Source organism: Falco biarmicus, chromosome 4 (assembly GCF_023638135.1).
Source record: "Falco biarmicus isolate bFalBia1 chromosome 4, bFalBia1.pri, whole genome shotgun sequence".
In the NCBI taxonomy this organism is placed as follows: Eukaryota; Metazoa; Chordata; class Aves; order Falconiformes; family Falconidae; genus Falco; species Falco biarmicus.
This window is the reverse complement of record NC_079291.1, coordinates 35,816,657-35,832,623: the sequence shown is the minus strand read 5'-3', so window position 1 is coordinate 35,832,623 and position 15,967 is coordinate 35,816,657. Positions and strand designations below refer to the sequence as shown.

Below are 15,967 nucleotides of genomic sequence, written 5' to 3'. Positions count from 1 at the left end.
GTTTATATCAGTTTTCTATAAAATCGGAGAACATTTTGGCCAGTGCATGTCCTTATATAGAGCTGTGAAGTCTGGTTGCTGGTCCTGTTGCTAGCTCTGCTTTATCCTTATCATTACCTATAGCATTTATTTTTATCTTGTTATGTACATCTCATTTCATATTCCCTTCTGTTCATTATTTAATAAACTCTCAACTGCCATTTCTAGAACTGCTTTATTTGTTTTGACTGAAAAAATCCATAGTCATTTAGCATAAATGGAGTTGTAAGGAAATTAAGATGAAAATTGCTGGCAAGTTTTATAAAACACTATGTACTGACATGTGGATTAATGCAGAGGAGCAGCAAAGCAGCATGTGTTTAAAAAAGAGGTAGAACAGAGTGCTGGTTTGATTTCTTGACACTATTGATTATTTGTGTACAACTTTTTGTTACACGAAACATAAGGTATTTTATGTGACCACTCATATCACATCAATGTTTTTAACAGTTGTTTTCCCACTTCAAATAGAAAGCATAACATGAATACCCAAAAGAATTTTTACATATGTTTATTTCTTCACTAAAAGAGAAGGGATTTTGAGGGGGAATTTACATTCATTATTTGGAATATGCATTAACTTGGTTTTGAATATTTAATTCCATTCAAAATTCTTGCCACCTGGGGGAAACTAAGTAGGTTTCCCATGAAAGAGGCAGGCTCATAATTCTGAAAAGCATGTCAGTCCCCTTTGTCTGCAAATTCTCGCTTTGCAAATCAGTACATGCATAGCAACAAGGATGAAAAAATAATCAAAGTCCATTCCCCCCAAAAACTAGCATAAGCATCTTGTATAGATGGATAGATGGATACTCAGTGAACTGTTCAAGACTTCTTTCATACAAACTATTGTGCTCATTACCAATATAATGCTTTTTTCCCCTCTGTGTATTCTAGGGTGCCCCAGGTCTGAGAGGTGATACTGGTGCAACTGGAAGAGATGGTGCTCGTGTAAGTATCTTTTGGTTCTACTTGAGTCTATCTTGCAACACCTCCAAACTTAAGTGACTAAAAAGGATGTTCAGGACTCACGTTTCCCACTGCATGGCATTTCGGCTTATATCTGCTCGCTTTTGATACAAATCAATGTGATTCTGTTACCTCTTGTCCAGGGATCTTTGAATTTCTGGGGGGAGAGAGTAAAGTGATGACTTCTCATACACGCAAGCAGAGCAATGACATCAGCAGAGAACCTTGTATTTGATAGACAGTTGTTCATTGTGACATTATCCTCTAATTTCACCAGCTCATCCCAGACAGCTGATTCTAATTCTAAATTCAGCCTGCAAAGCCACACAAAGTTATCATTAATTTGAGATTTTGTCTGCCCATCCTTGTATTCATACTTTGGAAGAAAAATAGCTGATTTTATTTTATAAATCACGTGTCCTTTATATTGAAAACAGCCAGAAGAAAGTCACACACCTGTCTTCAGAAGGAAAGAAAAAATACTAAAAGTAGTCACTCCTGCTTACATTTTGTTAGAAATGGTGTCCTGTCTCTTGACCTGTAGGGTCTCCCTGGTGCTATTGGTGCTCCTGGCCCTGCTGGTGGTGCTGGTGATCGGGTAAGTCTACTCTTTGAATGAAAAATTGTCTTGCTTGTTTATACAGTTTACCCACACATGAATATGTAAGATAAGGAGTTCCATAAAAAGCAATTCCATCTTTCTAGTGTGCATGAGTTCTGCAAGTGTTTCAGATTTGAGAGGCAAGGGTTATTGGGACTGTAGAACTGTTCAGTGAAGTTTGCCATAGCACCCCAAACCTTTTAGTAAAAGGGCAGGGAGGGGATGCACATCTGCATGGCAGTGGGTTATATGGGGAGAAGATTCTGATTTAGGCTTTGTCTGAATTCTTCCCAGCTGAGGCTAAATGCCACAATCCTCCTCACACTATGAGAAGAGGTTTTGATACCGTGATTAACATACCACACATTAGCTCAGAATGATTCTTTATCCTGTCTGAGTATCATTAGAAGTTATTGATACAGGGCAGGTCAGAACAGAAGCGTTTTCAGTAACACCCTCTCCATCAGAGGCTTGAGGAGACCTACTACATGCATCTGTACCACATGATCACCCCAGTTCTGTGAGGCCTTTCCCTCAGTGTCATAATGTTTTCTACCATCTGTTTTAGGGTGAAGGAGGTCCTGCTGGTCCTGCTGGTCCTGCTGGTGCCCGTGGCATCCCTGTAAGTAGCAATTCCTACCACTGTTCCTGTGCTAAAGATGGGATGTTCAAAAAAAGGTTCTTTTTAAAGCCCATTCCAACCAGTTTTCTCTTCTTTGTCCTCTCTTTAGGGTGAACGTGGTGAGCCTGGTCCCGTAGGTCCTAGTGGATTTGCTGGACCTCCTGTGAGTATTGTTTGCGCTTTCCTGTTACTGATGCCATGCCATTCCTCTTATTTCCTTTACATGCTTTTCCAACTCCTCATTCTCTGTGTTTTTCTGCCTGTAGGGTGCAGCTGGTCAGCCTGGTGCTAAAGGCGAGCGTGGGCCTAAAGGACCTAAGGGTGAAGTTGGACCAACAGGTGCTATCGGCCCAATTGGTGCTTCTGGACCACCAGTAAGTGAACTGTGTCTTTGTAAAATACATGGTTCTTAACTGTACTATGCAAGCAATATGCTAGCCTGAAAGCCTTGAATTTTGAAAAGGTAATTAAAAAAAGAAACATAATTTCAAACTAGGCTGTGAGGAGAATCACCATACTGATTTTCACACATTTTATACACTTTATCAATCTATTTATATGGGCTCAGATCATGAGTCTGGAACTGAAAGGAAGAGAAAAAAAATTAATTTTCAACTTGCTCTGAAGATCAGCAAAGTCAGTCTATCTTGGACCATTCAGGGGGTGATTATGGGTAAGTTCTGAGCTGAGGATGTTGATATCTTCCTCTCTAAGACAGGATGTGCTGTCACAGTCTGATTTCAGACCCAGTCATCCAGAAGCTTATGTGCAAATTTGTCTGTCCACCCACTTGCACACAGGCTTTTCATGTGCTAACACCTTTATAGCCCAAAGGTGTATATTACTTCACGTGTGTAGCCTGTTATTGGGGAGCTGGCTGAAATGATGCAGAAAGTCAGGCCCTGCTGTTTCAAGTACTGAAAGTGTTGCAGGATGACATGGCTTGGGGTTCTTACTGTATGATTCTAATAGAGAAATACCAGGCCCTTGCACTATGTGGTTGTATTAGTCATACAGTGCTAACAGAGGACATGCTGTTCTTTGCCTTCCTATGTCTTTCACGTTTTGACTTACAGATTTGCCTAAATGCACTTAATGTTTGCAAGGCAAATTCTTTTGAATCATAAATGCCTTATGCAGCTCTTACCAGTCCTTATGATACTGATTTAAAATTTCTGTGAGTGTTTACTACCCTAGTACCAAGACAGGAATTGTGATTTTGTGCCCAGTCCTCCTCCTGTTAAAGTGAAAAGCAAAATTGCCCTCAGCTTTCATGAGTGAGACAGAGCCCTTACTTTAACTAGGGAACATTAACAGTTTTTGCTTGATTCATCTGTCTTTTTCAATTCTTTATACATAGGGTCCTGCTGGTGCTGCTGGTCCTGCTGGCCCTCGTGGTGATGCTGGTCCTCCTGTAAGTCTTCAGGCTTTTGGCACTAATATCGTTGCTTTTCATTAAGTCATTGTTTCCTTTAAACGAGTCTTCCTTTTCACTTTTGTTTTTAGGGCATGACTGGTTTCCCTGGTGCTGCTGGAAGAGTTGGTCCTCCTGGCCCTGCTGTAAGTAACTAATGAAGAAATTGTAATGGGAGATAAGTCAGAAATTGCATTGGTTAGGGATAATCCTCATTTTTGTTACATTGACACAAATTCTAATTGCACTGCAATCACCTCAGATCCTTATAGGACTGGATGAGATAAGAAAAAGTCTCTTAAATGTTTAAACTCCCGGAGTGGGATTTAGGCATTTAATTTGTGGGATTTTTTACAATCCATCAAGCATCCCTCTCCATCTTGAGATGCCAAACCATTATTTTGCTTTTGTTTGAGTGGAATAAGGTCATGTCCTATCTGAAAAAGAATACTAAGGTTATCTTGTGTCCTCTAAAGTATTGGCAGTTCAACCTCCTGTCTCAAGCAGGGCAACCTCTCATTGTGTTTAAGAATGTGAATCCCTGCTGCTTTATTTCCCAGCCAAAAATTCTCATGTCAAATTGACATTTGCATTTTTTCTATTCAGAGGTGTTTCCAACCTTTACCAAAAGGCACTTCTTTCCTTAATACCCTGCATTTAAATAAATTGTAAATCTCAGTATCCAAAGCAAATAAACCTGTTGAATTGGAGGAGGTTTTTTTCTCATAGGTGTTGTTTTGCTGACTGACTGGATACCAAGAAAAACGGACTCCAAATAAAATACAAAAATGAATCTAGATCATGATCTTACAACATAATAAAGGAAAATAGCATGCAATATGAGAAAAGGGATTAATACTAGTTATTATGCACAATACAATAAAAGAGCAATAGGAGCGATGCATAAAATCATTACTGCAAAGCGTTATAGTGATTAAGAAAAGGATACATCACCAACTGCCACCTTAATAATATCATCCAGACCCATACTTGGGCTGGGAAGCCCCACTGCAGCCAGTGCCAGGAGTCTTTTGGTAACTGGGAAGTTCCTGCGTAGTGGGTCCACCTGTAGGTGAGGCTTCTGACCCAGTCCCAGAGCTTGCCCACCTTTATACGCAGCGAAAACAAAACTGGCTTACATACCTAGTGTATGCAAGCTCTGAAGTTGTGCCAAGTGCAGATGTGCACTGTCTTATGATCCATAAGGTCCACACGTGCCAGGGACATTGGCCAGACATCCGAGCATGGTTGAGTTACTGTCATGACACAGCTGCACACAATTTTTATTGTCGGGATGGTCCTGCTCACATCCTGCCTGTTCAGGGGGCGCAGAACAAGCACCACCTGTTGGATTCATTAAAAGCGATTTATAGTTGTCCTTGAGCTCCTTAAGCTCACTGTCCAAGTTAAACAATTCTGAATTAAATATATGATCAAAAACTTCTTCATAAGCAGTAACCAATCACTATTTAATAGACTTTCACCACAGATGCTATAGTTGCAATTAGTGTCTCCAGCTCCAAATTGGTATGTTCCTGCCAAATTTTGCCACTTTCACCTGCACTGAGTAAAAGAAATAAATCTCTCTGTTCAGTAAGTCTTCTGATTCCAGCTAACATTCTTCTGATATCCATTGCTAACAAAACCAGTACAAGTCGCTGCTTTAGAATAGTTGATAACCTGTTTATTGCAAAGCACAATTTTAGTACAGGGACATAAAATTATACTTACCTCTGTTCTCCCCAGTTAATGGGTCTATATTGTAACGTTATCATATTCATACTCAATCCTAGGGCATCACTGGTCCCCCTGGTCCTCCTGGCCCAGCTGGCAAAGATGGTCCTAGAGGTCTACGTGGTGATGTTGGTCCAGTTGGCCGTACTGGTGAACAAGGTATTGCTGGCCCACCTGGTTTTGCTGGTGAGAAAGGTCCATCTGGAGAGGCTGGTGCTGCTGTAAGTTACTATCACATCTCATTAAAAATGTTTCTCTTCATGTAAATGTTAGGGCTTCTAAGATATTTTTGGGATTTGTGAAGGGCTTTTCTCTTTTATCCACAAGTTTAGTAAAGCTTTTAAGTAGAAGCTCCACTGACACCCAAGAAACTGCAGACATGTTTGACAAGCATGCCATAAAAAATGAACCTGATCTCAGGGTCAGGTTTTTCTCTTTACTCTTGTGGTGAGTTGCATATGTCTCTGCAAGTAGATCAAATGAAAGCAACAAGGCTAACTACAGAAGAAATTGCTGCTTAGCCTGAGAAAGGGAATCAGGGTCTCCTGCTCTGAAATTGAGCATCATGGGTGGAAAAAGGAGGAACACATGAACATCCATTTAGAACAAGCTCAATTCATTTACTGCATCAGAAACTCTTAATTTGCGGGGTTCACAAGGTTAAAGTTGTCTGATCCTAGATTGGCTTAGAATGACATAAATAAATAAATCAATTTTAAGGATCTTTAAGCTTCCACATCCAAAATCACTGACTTTTTAAAAGTCAGACACATTTTGGTCTTATGGAAGTACACCTGTGTGAATTACCACCCTATTGTTTCTCAATAAAAAAATTACAGAAATTTCTTCTGTGATCTGCAGAAGTTGCAGCTAAGAAGGAAAACTTCAGTGTCACTGTCAGACGTGTATGTTAAAATTTTGTAGGTGATAATTGAAAATTTGCCCTTCAATGTCCAGTATAAAGCAATACATTTTCTAATTGTTATGTTCTCATTTAATTTCAGTTATGAAAAACATTTAACTAGTAGGCGTGACTGTAAGTTAGGGTAATAATTTAGGGTAATCTGTCAGGTTGATTACTAATGCCAAGTTTAGCACCATATATGCTCAAATTTCAAGAAAATGGAAAAGTCACTTAATTAAACAAACTTTTTACTTTTCAAATGATCAGTAGAGAACTCTTAAGGGTTGCTTGGAGAGGTCAGATACCACCTAGATGTCTTCTAAGACTGTCTCATGATCGGTCTCAGATGATCAGTCTCTTCACTATGGAATCCCCTCACCTAGTCGTCTTCTCTTACCGGATACTCTCCAGTTTTCATGCATCACTGACTGTTAGTGAATGGGAAAGGAAAAAGCATGTGTCTAGTGTTGTCAGAAACAGCATTTTCACTGGAAAACAGTAGTGAGGGGACTATAACGAGCATTACATTCTCACAGGCCTATAGCTTTGGAGTTTAAAGTCTTGTGGCTTGGTTGTGCCTTCTTCTATGCAGGAGCTAGCACTGACACACATTGAGATCCTTGGAAAGCAGTTCATACTGTTACAGAGCAAAACAAATGAGAAATATGGAGGGCCATATTTACTGATTTTTCTCTATTAATATAAATAATATTCCTTTCATATCATAGGGTCCACCTGGTAGCCCAGGTCCTCAGGGTATTCTTGGTGCCCCTGGTATCCTTGGTCTGCCTGGCTCTCGGGGAGAACGTGGTCTTCCAGGCATCTCTGGAGCAACAGTGAGTATATGACTAGTTAACTGCTTTTAACAGGTACATGTAAAAAAAGAGTTGAGGTCTCCTCTTACAGGAAACCAGGGAAAAGGAGAAGTAGATTCTGCTGTTGCTGCTGCAGAGGATCTGGACCTAACAGAGCAGCAGAAGAAATTATTGTTTGCTGCAGACAAACTTCTGTCTGCAGATGAGCATATTTTAGAATGGCATCAGAGTTTTCTGGTAGAAGAGGTAGAAAATACAGAATTAAGATAATATATGGTATAGTTAGATATGTTTCTTGTGTCCTGGTTCTTTTTCATTTCCAGAATTGATTGCACAGAAATGTTTCTCTTAGTTGTATGTCAGAAGTTCTGCAAGACTGGTTTGTGTTGTATTATAATGTCACATTTTGTTACCACTGTTCCTGTATTAGGGTGAACCTGGTCCCCTGGGTGTTTCTGGTCCTCCTGGTGCCCGTGGTCCCTCTGGTCCTGTGGGTTCTCCTGGTCCAAATGGTGCTCCTGGTGAAGCTGGTCGTGATGTAAGCTATGTCTTATTTCCTCTTGAAGATTGCTTTTCTTTTATTCTGAGCCAAAGACAAATACACAGAAAAAATGGATGCAACTGGAGACTGTTCTGCTAGCAAACCTGTAACTTCTGGTGTCTTCAAGAAAAATTACAGGAGGATTCTAATAGACATGGATTTCCCTCCCCATCCCCAACTAGGTGACAAATTCTTCAAGGCACAGATTGTATCTGGCAATTAGATTCTGGAGTCACTGTCAGAATCTTTTGACTTTTTACTTAATTGCCAAGAAAGACAGAGTAGGGAAAAGATTACTTCATTGTTGGAGCTGTGAAAAGTAGTACATCCCAGGGGATAAGGTTTTGGCTATAGAAGAGCTATCAGGAAAGCTTGTTATCAGCAAATTTTCTTAATCGTGTGAGATGCAATATACATGTCTTTCAGGGAAGGATAAAAATTGTGCAGTCCCTTTTATTTAAAGGATCTAATGATTCATGATATTAAAGATAAAAGTGTTTTTTAACTTAAGGTCCACTCAGAAGGCATATGAAGCACATTACATAAAATACTGGAATTCAGTTATTGGACTTGTGCAACACTCAACGCTGTTTTGGAGTCCTAACAGAACAGATACACTTCAACATTGTGGCTGAGCTACCTAATGTTTCCCAATGTGCATTCCCTCACCACAAAACCTAAGGTTTGTAGGCAAAAAGCATGACAGAACAAACTCTGGCCTGTGTGGCAGGTACTTCTGGAGAGATTGACATAGGTTAAGACACAATGCAGGACCTGAGTCCTGTGCAGAAGGGGGAATGTGGGAACACTCCAGTGGAACAAGTTGCTCCCTCTAATGCCCTGCCTCATGGGTGATTACTTGGAGGCCAGGGCACTGTGCGCAGCTCTTCACAGAGCAGCAAATAAACTTACCCATCAAATTTAACCATCCAAGTTAGTAGTTTATCTTGAAGAAGGTTGTCCATACAGTGGCTATACATTCACAAAGGAAGCCATTTAATCTTGAAGTACCACAACAAAGTAATTTAGCTGTGACTACTGTTCCAAGTTCTTTTCTCACCCCTAGCATTTTTCATCTAAAAAGTAGATCTCAGTTTTACGAGAGTGCAAGCTAGATGAAGACCACCGTTGTGAGAAATATAGCAGAACTCGGTAGTTATTTTCTATACTGAACTTGGAAAATCTAAAATATTTGAAGACCATCCTCTTTTTCTGAGAACATTAATATATTTAAGGGATTTGAGAGTGGCATCTATAAGGAACAATTTGTTACCTTCATGCTATCCCATCCTAGCATCTTCTTATTCTCATTGGGAGCAATTAGACTAACAGTTCCATGTGAGATGAAGGTTGATGGAATTTAACATTTTGTCATGGTATTTTAACAGGGCAATCCTGGAAACGATGGTCCTCCAGGCCGTGATGGTGCTCCTGGTTTCAAGGTAACTGTTCTTTTCTTTTATTTCATAGTCATGGAAGAAATATTCCAGTATGTGTAAGACAGAAGTAACACACTGTCTCTTCTTTTGCATTCCTTTGTTGCCAGGGTGAGCGTGGTGCTCCTGGTAGCCCTGGTCCCAGTGGTGCCCTGGGTGCTCCTGGTCCTCACGGCCAAGTTGGTCCCTCTGGAAAGCCTGGAAACCGTGGTGATCCTGTAAGTTGACAAGACCTCAGGTGTTCTGATTGACACAGGACTAACATTTGTATGCATCAAACCTCTACAGTATGTGCACTGGATAATTATTTTGCTTTCTGCTGAAATGTGTTGAGCACGGAACCTTTATTCAGTATAGTATACAGCAGTGACGTGCTGCTTCTGTTCCTATTTCAGGGTCCTGTTGGTGCTGTCGGTCCTGCTGGTGCTTTTGGTCCAAGAGGTCTTGCTGTAAGTCTCACTTCTAAATACATTACTGCACTGATGCAAGAAGAGAAAACGTGCTTTATTAATAAGGACTCATGGCTATGCTCAAGATATGAGCCCAAAAAGTAGCACTCAGGGAGCCGTAAACATTTGTAGACCTAGAATCTCAATCAGCATTCTCTCTTAATGGGCTGATCCTGAAGCTTTTGGGATTGACACACTTCCTGGGTGTGTTAACAGGATGTACATATATGTATCAGGGGAAATCTATGGCACAATGCAGAATGTGTTCGTGCCTAATTTTTGCTTTGATGGTTGTACATACTTGTAACCTTCTCTTTTATTCCTCTGACACCTATATCCCTTCCTAGGGCCCACAAGGTCCACGTGGTGAGAAGGGTGAACCTGGTGATAAGGGGCATAGAGGTCTGCCTGGCTTGAAGGGACACAATGGATTGCAGGGTCTTCCTGGTCTTGCTGTAAGTAAATGATTTCCAGGATTTTAACTGTGAAGAGAAAAAGGAAATAAGGTCACCCTAGTGTGGAATTACATATGCATAACTCAGCAGGTTGATACTACTTACTCCACTCTGCATCATCTTTCAAAGTCCATAAGATTCTCTAACAGTCAACGCTTTTCACATAAATTGGCAAGTTTTGATATTGCCATTGATAAATTGGCTTTAGAACTGTGAGTACCATTGGTTGCCCTGAAACTTTGACGTCATTTGGCTGGAATAGATTCAAAAAGCTCTGCCTTTGTTATGATATTATTTCTTATTCTGGCCAGAAATGTTAAATCCTTTGTATTATAGAGAAGCAGAAGTAATTTATAGATTTTTCTCCCCCTTAAATTCTATGCCCTTTAGGAACTATGACTTTATTTTAAAGCCTTCTCCGAAAATCTGAAGAAATAATACAGATTTTTATAGGTTATGCCCTTAAATACCTCTTTATGCTCTCTCTCTTCACCCCCAGAACAGGCATTTTATACCCCAGCTGCACTAATAAATGCCATTAGCGCTAGGTTCCCATTCTCTGAGCCCATGACTATAGTTCCCTCTTGAACTATGCAAATACAAATGTGTGCCACTGCATGTTTTAAATGACTATGTGTGTATCTTTCCCAACAGGGCCAACATGGTGATCAAGGTCCTCCTGGTAACAATGGCCCTGCTGGCCCAAGGGTATGTGAATTTAATAGCATATTCAAGTAACTCTCCCATTTCCTTTGTGCAATATATATGTACACTCCCATTTACATGAAACTATTTCTAGTATTTTCTACTGTCATTAAACAGTTTGAATTTCTTTTTAGGGTCCACCTGGTCCTTCTGGTCCTCCTGGTAAAGATGGTCGAAATGGTCTCCCTGGACCTATTGGCCCTGCTGGTGTGCGTGGCTCTCACGGTAGCCAAGGCCCTGCTGTGAGTATAACATTTTTTGTTGATTTAACACATATATTTTATAGTTACAAGAAAGTAACTTCAAAAGCCTAGCAGTTTGTGAAAAGATGAGGGTTTATTTATTAAAAAACATAGAGACTTCCAAATGTCTGTTGTTACTTAACATTAAACATTTGCCCAGTAGGCCTAAACTTGAAGTCCTTGTTCATTCCCTATAGCCAGACAGCAAACACACAAAGAAGATGTGGTAGTCCTACACGGTGCATCTTCTGCTTGAGCCCATAGTAGTCACCACAGGACAAGTCCGTATGTGCAGCCACAGATTCAAGCTAAGGGTACTAGGACTTAAGCAGACTATGCATGTGTGGAAGCATTTAACCGAGAGAATCATATGTCTAACAAATGCTTCTTGTCTTTTACTTTCGAAAACCTTAAGGGTCCTCCTGGTCCTCCTGGTCCCCCTGGTCCCCCTGGTCCCAATGGTGGTGGATATGAAGTTGGCTATGATGCAGAATACTACCGGGCTGATCAGCCTTCTCTCAGACCCAAGGATTATGAAGTTGATGCCACTTTGAAAACATTGAACAACCAAATTGAGACCCTGCTGACCCCAGAAGGCTCCAAAAAGAACCCAGCTCGCACCTGCCGTGACCTAAGACTCAGCCACCCAGAATGGAGCAGCGGTATGTTAGTGTGAGACATTTGTCATTTCTGGCTCAGGGAGTACTTCCAGCGTATGAGCTTTCTTTGAATGGTATCTTTGGCCACCCAGTGAAAATACTAAATGACCAATGAAGATGTTCTCTCTGCCTCCACTGAAAGTAGATACATGGACATTCTGAAAAGCTCTTTAATAGCTATTGTTGAACAATTATTGCAATAATTTTTCAAAATAATACAAAAATATTTAACCCTACCTTTCAAATACACTTTCTTATATGTTAACAATCTAAAATATGTATTTATCCTGTTATCACCTTAATATTGTACCTAGTTGTGATACTTACGAACTCTCCCTGAGTTTTTATATTAAACAAGTGAATATAAACTGAATGCAAATGTTAGGCTGAGTGAACTATTGTTTGCATTTCTTTCCTCAATGGCAGGCTTCTACTGGATTGATCCTAACCAAGGCTGCTCTGCAGATGCCATTAGAGTATACTGTGACTTTGCCACTGGTGAGACTTGCATCAGTGCCAACCCTGACAATATTCCTGCCAAGAACTGGTATGTGAACAAGAATCCCAAGGACAAGAAGCACGTATGGTTTGGTGAAACTATCAATGGTGGCACCCAGGTAAGTAAGTGATGTATGGGAGGATGATTGTTTCCTACAGTACTGTATGAAGAATTCCCACTTCACCAGCTCTCAGCACACAAACACAGAAATTAAACTCTTTTAGAGAATAAGTATGAAAAAGGGAACTACTTTTTATCTCAAGAGAACAATGCTGCAGTTCTGGTTTGGATCACAGTTTGCTAAAAGGATTTCTTAGTGTTCTAACTTTTCTTGGTGTCTGCAAGTGATCAATTCAGCACGACTAAACGCTATTGCTAAGGGAAGCATGGGCTAGAATATGGTACGTTAGCATAAAGACAATCTAGAAACTGTCTGAAAAAGTTAAGAAAAACATCTTTGCTTATTCTTTTAATTGAGATTTTTTTACATGTAACACTGTTCCCAGAAAGATATTTGTTACCCATCACAGATGTAATGTTCAGAATTGCCAGTGTAAGTAAAAACAAGAACTATGTCTCCTTGCACATTAGACACTGTACCAGCCAACTGTAAATAAATGAAGTTTTGTACAGCTAAGGAGATCTAGTTACATAATTCTTAAATGAAATTGAATTGATCTTACAATGAAATTACAGTGTCCAAGATCTTTAATAAAAGAAGATAAGATTGATCACACTGGGTCAGAACAGTCTAGGGTCCTGTTTCTTAGCCACATACAGTGGCTAAAAGTAGATGCTGTAAAAGAGCGTAAGAATGAAGTAAGCATTTGTAATATCCACAGACACTATTCTGTCACACTCAAAAAAAGTTCAGGGTTTTCTTGAGACAGGTATTGTTTCAATTCATCTATGGAAACAATAGTTTTCTCTATCTTGAACTTGTGTGATCTTGTCTTTGAATCCACCTAAACTGTTAACACCCTATCTTGGAACAGAGTTTTACAATTTAACTATATCCACTCATGTCTGGTTTTCAATCTACCCCCTACTAGTTTTATTTGATGCTCTTTAGCTCTGGAGTTGCAAGACAAGTGATCGCAGACTTGTGTGATTATTTTTCTTTAATGTTCCTAGAGCAAGTATCACATACTTCCATTACAAGCATCCACCTTTCCCCAGCAATACAACTGAGTGGGTTCCTTTCTGTTTTTCAGTTTGAATACAATCATGAAGGAGTGACCTCAAAGGATATGGCCACCCAGCTTGCCTTCATGCGTCTGCTGGCCAACCATGCCTCCCAGAACATCACCTACCACTGCAAGAACAGCATTGCCTATTTGGATGAGGAAACCGGCAACCTTAAAAAGGCTGTTATACTGCAGGGATCCAACGATGTTGAACTACGAGCTGAAGGCAACAGCAGATTCACTTTCAGTGTTCTTGAGGATGGATGCTCTGTAAGTAACGCAGAAACCATGGGCACCATGATTGCCCATGCTTAGGCACATGATTAGGGACAGAGTTGTGCTTTGATTCAGAATTATTTAGACCAGCAAAATTTCACCCAGTGAAGATAAATAGCCTACAAAACCAGCTATACCAGATCTTTAGCAAGTGGGAAGGACTAGTTTACAAACAAATTCTACCTTGTACCCTGCAGTGTTGCAAAAAAGGAAAAGCTTTTCAGAGGGACCAAATCCAAATTCCATGTAAGCTGAAGGTTGATGAGAAAATATTACAAAGCTGTAGGAAGGCCAGGATCTTTAAGTCCTGAAAAACTGAGGATTTAACATCAGTGTGAATAATATGATGGTTTATGTAGAGCATCACACATAAGACTTCAGAAGATTAAAGTAAATATTTTCTCTGTATCAGGAATCTAAATAGCTGGATATGTGTATCTGATTTGCAAACAATGGCAGCAAAATTAGTATGAAATTCCTTCAGAAATTATTTGTTCAGGTGAAACAATTCTCAATACTATGAACAATGCGATAATTGTAATGAATCTTTTCTTGCAGAGAAAGAACAATGAATGGGGCAAAACGATCATTGAATACAGAACAAATAAGCCATCTCGCTTGCCCATCCTTGACATTGCACCTTTGGATATTGGCGGCGCTAACCAAGAATTCGCTTTGGACATTGGCCCAGTCTGTTTCAAATGAATGAACTAAAATTAACTTAAAGCCTCTCCCAAATTATTCTCTTGTCATTTCTTTTTATAATGAAAGCTGACTCCTTCCATTTCTTCTGTTCATCTACTTGCTTAAACTCTGGGCGAAAGAGAAGGAGAAGAATTGATTGGAGCATTGTGCAATGAAATTTAATACAGCCCCAAAAGGACTTGGAAGTCTTTCAAGATTTAACACCTTGCTTTGGGAAATGTCAACCTTTGTAAAGAAAAAAAACCAAAATAAAAAATCATGAAAGTTTGCACCACTTGTGGTCTTTGAATATCTTCCACAGAGGAAGTTTAAAACCACAACTTCCAAAGGTTTAAACTACCTCATACACTAAATCAAGTGTGATCCACATCTTTTGTAGGTACTTTGCCATGTGATCTGAGGTACTTTCAGTTCCACTCAAAATACAGTGGTGCTAATTGCTTTATTACAGAGTATATCTCCAATACTTGAACTTCGATGGTGCTAGTAGCATTTAAATCACTTCTCTGTTTCTTTGAAATCTGTCTCAAAACTTAGAATGACCTGTCTCACCCGCAGCTTAAGCATGTGGATCATTTTTGCTCATCTTTGTCCTCTTCCTCCAAAATCAGGTGCTCCTGCTTTTAAATCTCATCTCCATCTTCTACAATGGGTTAAAAAAAAATAATCATTTCTCAAAAAAAGAAAGAAAATGTATTTTGTATATGTGAGATGTTTAAATAAATTGTGAAAAAATGAAATAAAGCATGTCCAGTGTTCCAAAAGAAACTATTTAATGAGTTAAGTTACTTGCCTAGATGCATTGGCAGAGTCATCCCCAGAATTTACAATACATTTGCTTTACTACAGCTATCTTAGCCCATTGCTGTAAAACATTTGCTTAGAGCATTTGAAGACTGCCTACAACTAAGGGTGTGATTGTCTACTTGACTCTTCATTTCAACACCACCTTTTGAAAAGTCCACAAGAAACTCAGTAACCCTATGCTTCATAGTATGAGAAGTTCAGAAGCAGAAATAATTCATTTTTTCCAAATGCTAAGCAGGATTAATGCCAAAAGAAGGATCTTTTTTCTCACTTAAACATAGAAGGAGGATGAAGCTTCTGTCTTACCCTTGAAGACAGTTCCTTGGTGTTGGGAGAGCTGTGCTGGCTGGTGCTGTGCCGTAATCAGCAGAACTGTGCCTGTGTGCTTTTGAAATGATGTGCAGAAGTCCACACAAGGAATCTCTAAATTTAGTTGTCTTGTCAGGAAGATCAGTGTCTGTTAGGCCCTTATAGCTCACCCAGTTCTGTATGAGAGACAAAACTATCTGCTGTTGCTAACCTTAATAATTTTTTTCTTATCTGAGGCCTTTTAAGAGCCTGCTATCGTATCAATAGCGCTTTTCTGAAAAACAGAAATGAACTGCAGTTCCAACAGCCATGTTCCTCAAATGGGGAAGGCACTGGAAGAAAACACGAAGGACTGTGAAGACAACAGAAAAAGCAGGTAAGGGGGCAGGTGAGACAAGCTTAGTCAGCAGGAACCCCCGGAGAGGAGCATGAATTAAAAATATCCAGAAGCAGCTCCCTGTAACCTGAAGAAAGCACCACTACAAAGGTTAGCAGCTGAGTGTCTGAAGGCAGCTCCAAATGGTGCAAGGAGGAATAAGCACTAAAAGCCGTTTATAAAAAAGGTCTTCATTCTTGCTTGCAATGAACTGATTAAGGAA

The 15,967-nt window shown here is 39.8% G+C and overlaps 1 protein-coding gene across 1 annotated transcript in view; it reads left to right on the top strand.

Moving 5' to 3' along the window:
* The window catches only part of COL1A2 (collagen type I alpha 2 chain), a 40,212-nt gene extending 25,691 nt beyond the window's left edge, over window positions 1-14,521 (top strand). The window contains exons 33-52 of the mRNA XM_056336686.1: window positions 937-990; window positions 1,553-1,606; window positions 2,178-2,231; window positions 2,341-2,394; window positions 2,498-2,605; window positions 3,592-3,645; window positions 3,738-3,791; window positions 5,439-5,600; window positions 7,012-7,119; window positions 7,529-7,636; window positions 9,028-9,081; window positions 9,186-9,293; window positions 9,471-9,524; window positions 9,872-9,979; window positions 10,634-10,687; window positions 10,819-10,926; window positions 11,342-11,588; window positions 12,012-12,202; window positions 13,299-13,541; window positions 14,106-14,521. Coding sequence (XP_056192661.1) covers window positions 937-990; window positions 1,553-1,606; window positions 2,178-2,231; window positions 2,341-2,394; window positions 2,498-2,605; window positions 3,592-3,645; window positions 3,738-3,791; window positions 5,439-5,600; window positions 7,012-7,119; window positions 7,529-7,636; window positions 9,028-9,081; window positions 9,186-9,293; window positions 9,471-9,524; window positions 9,872-9,979; window positions 10,634-10,687; window positions 10,819-10,926; window positions 11,342-11,588; window positions 12,012-12,202; window positions 13,299-13,541; window positions 14,106-14,252 — 2,124 coding nt within the window. The 3' untranslated portion in view covers window positions 14,253-14,521. The remainder of the gene's footprint in view (window positions 1-936; window positions 991-1,552; window positions 1,607-2,177; window positions 2,232-2,340; window positions 2,395-2,497; window positions 2,606-3,591; window positions 3,646-3,737; window positions 3,792-5,438; window positions 5,601-7,011; window positions 7,120-7,528; window positions 7,637-9,027; window positions 9,082-9,185; window positions 9,294-9,470; window positions 9,525-9,871; window positions 9,980-10,633; window positions 10,688-10,818; window positions 10,927-11,341; window positions 11,589-12,011; window positions 12,203-13,298; window positions 13,542-14,105) is intronic.
* Window positions 14,522-15,967: the final 1,446 nt, after the last annotated feature.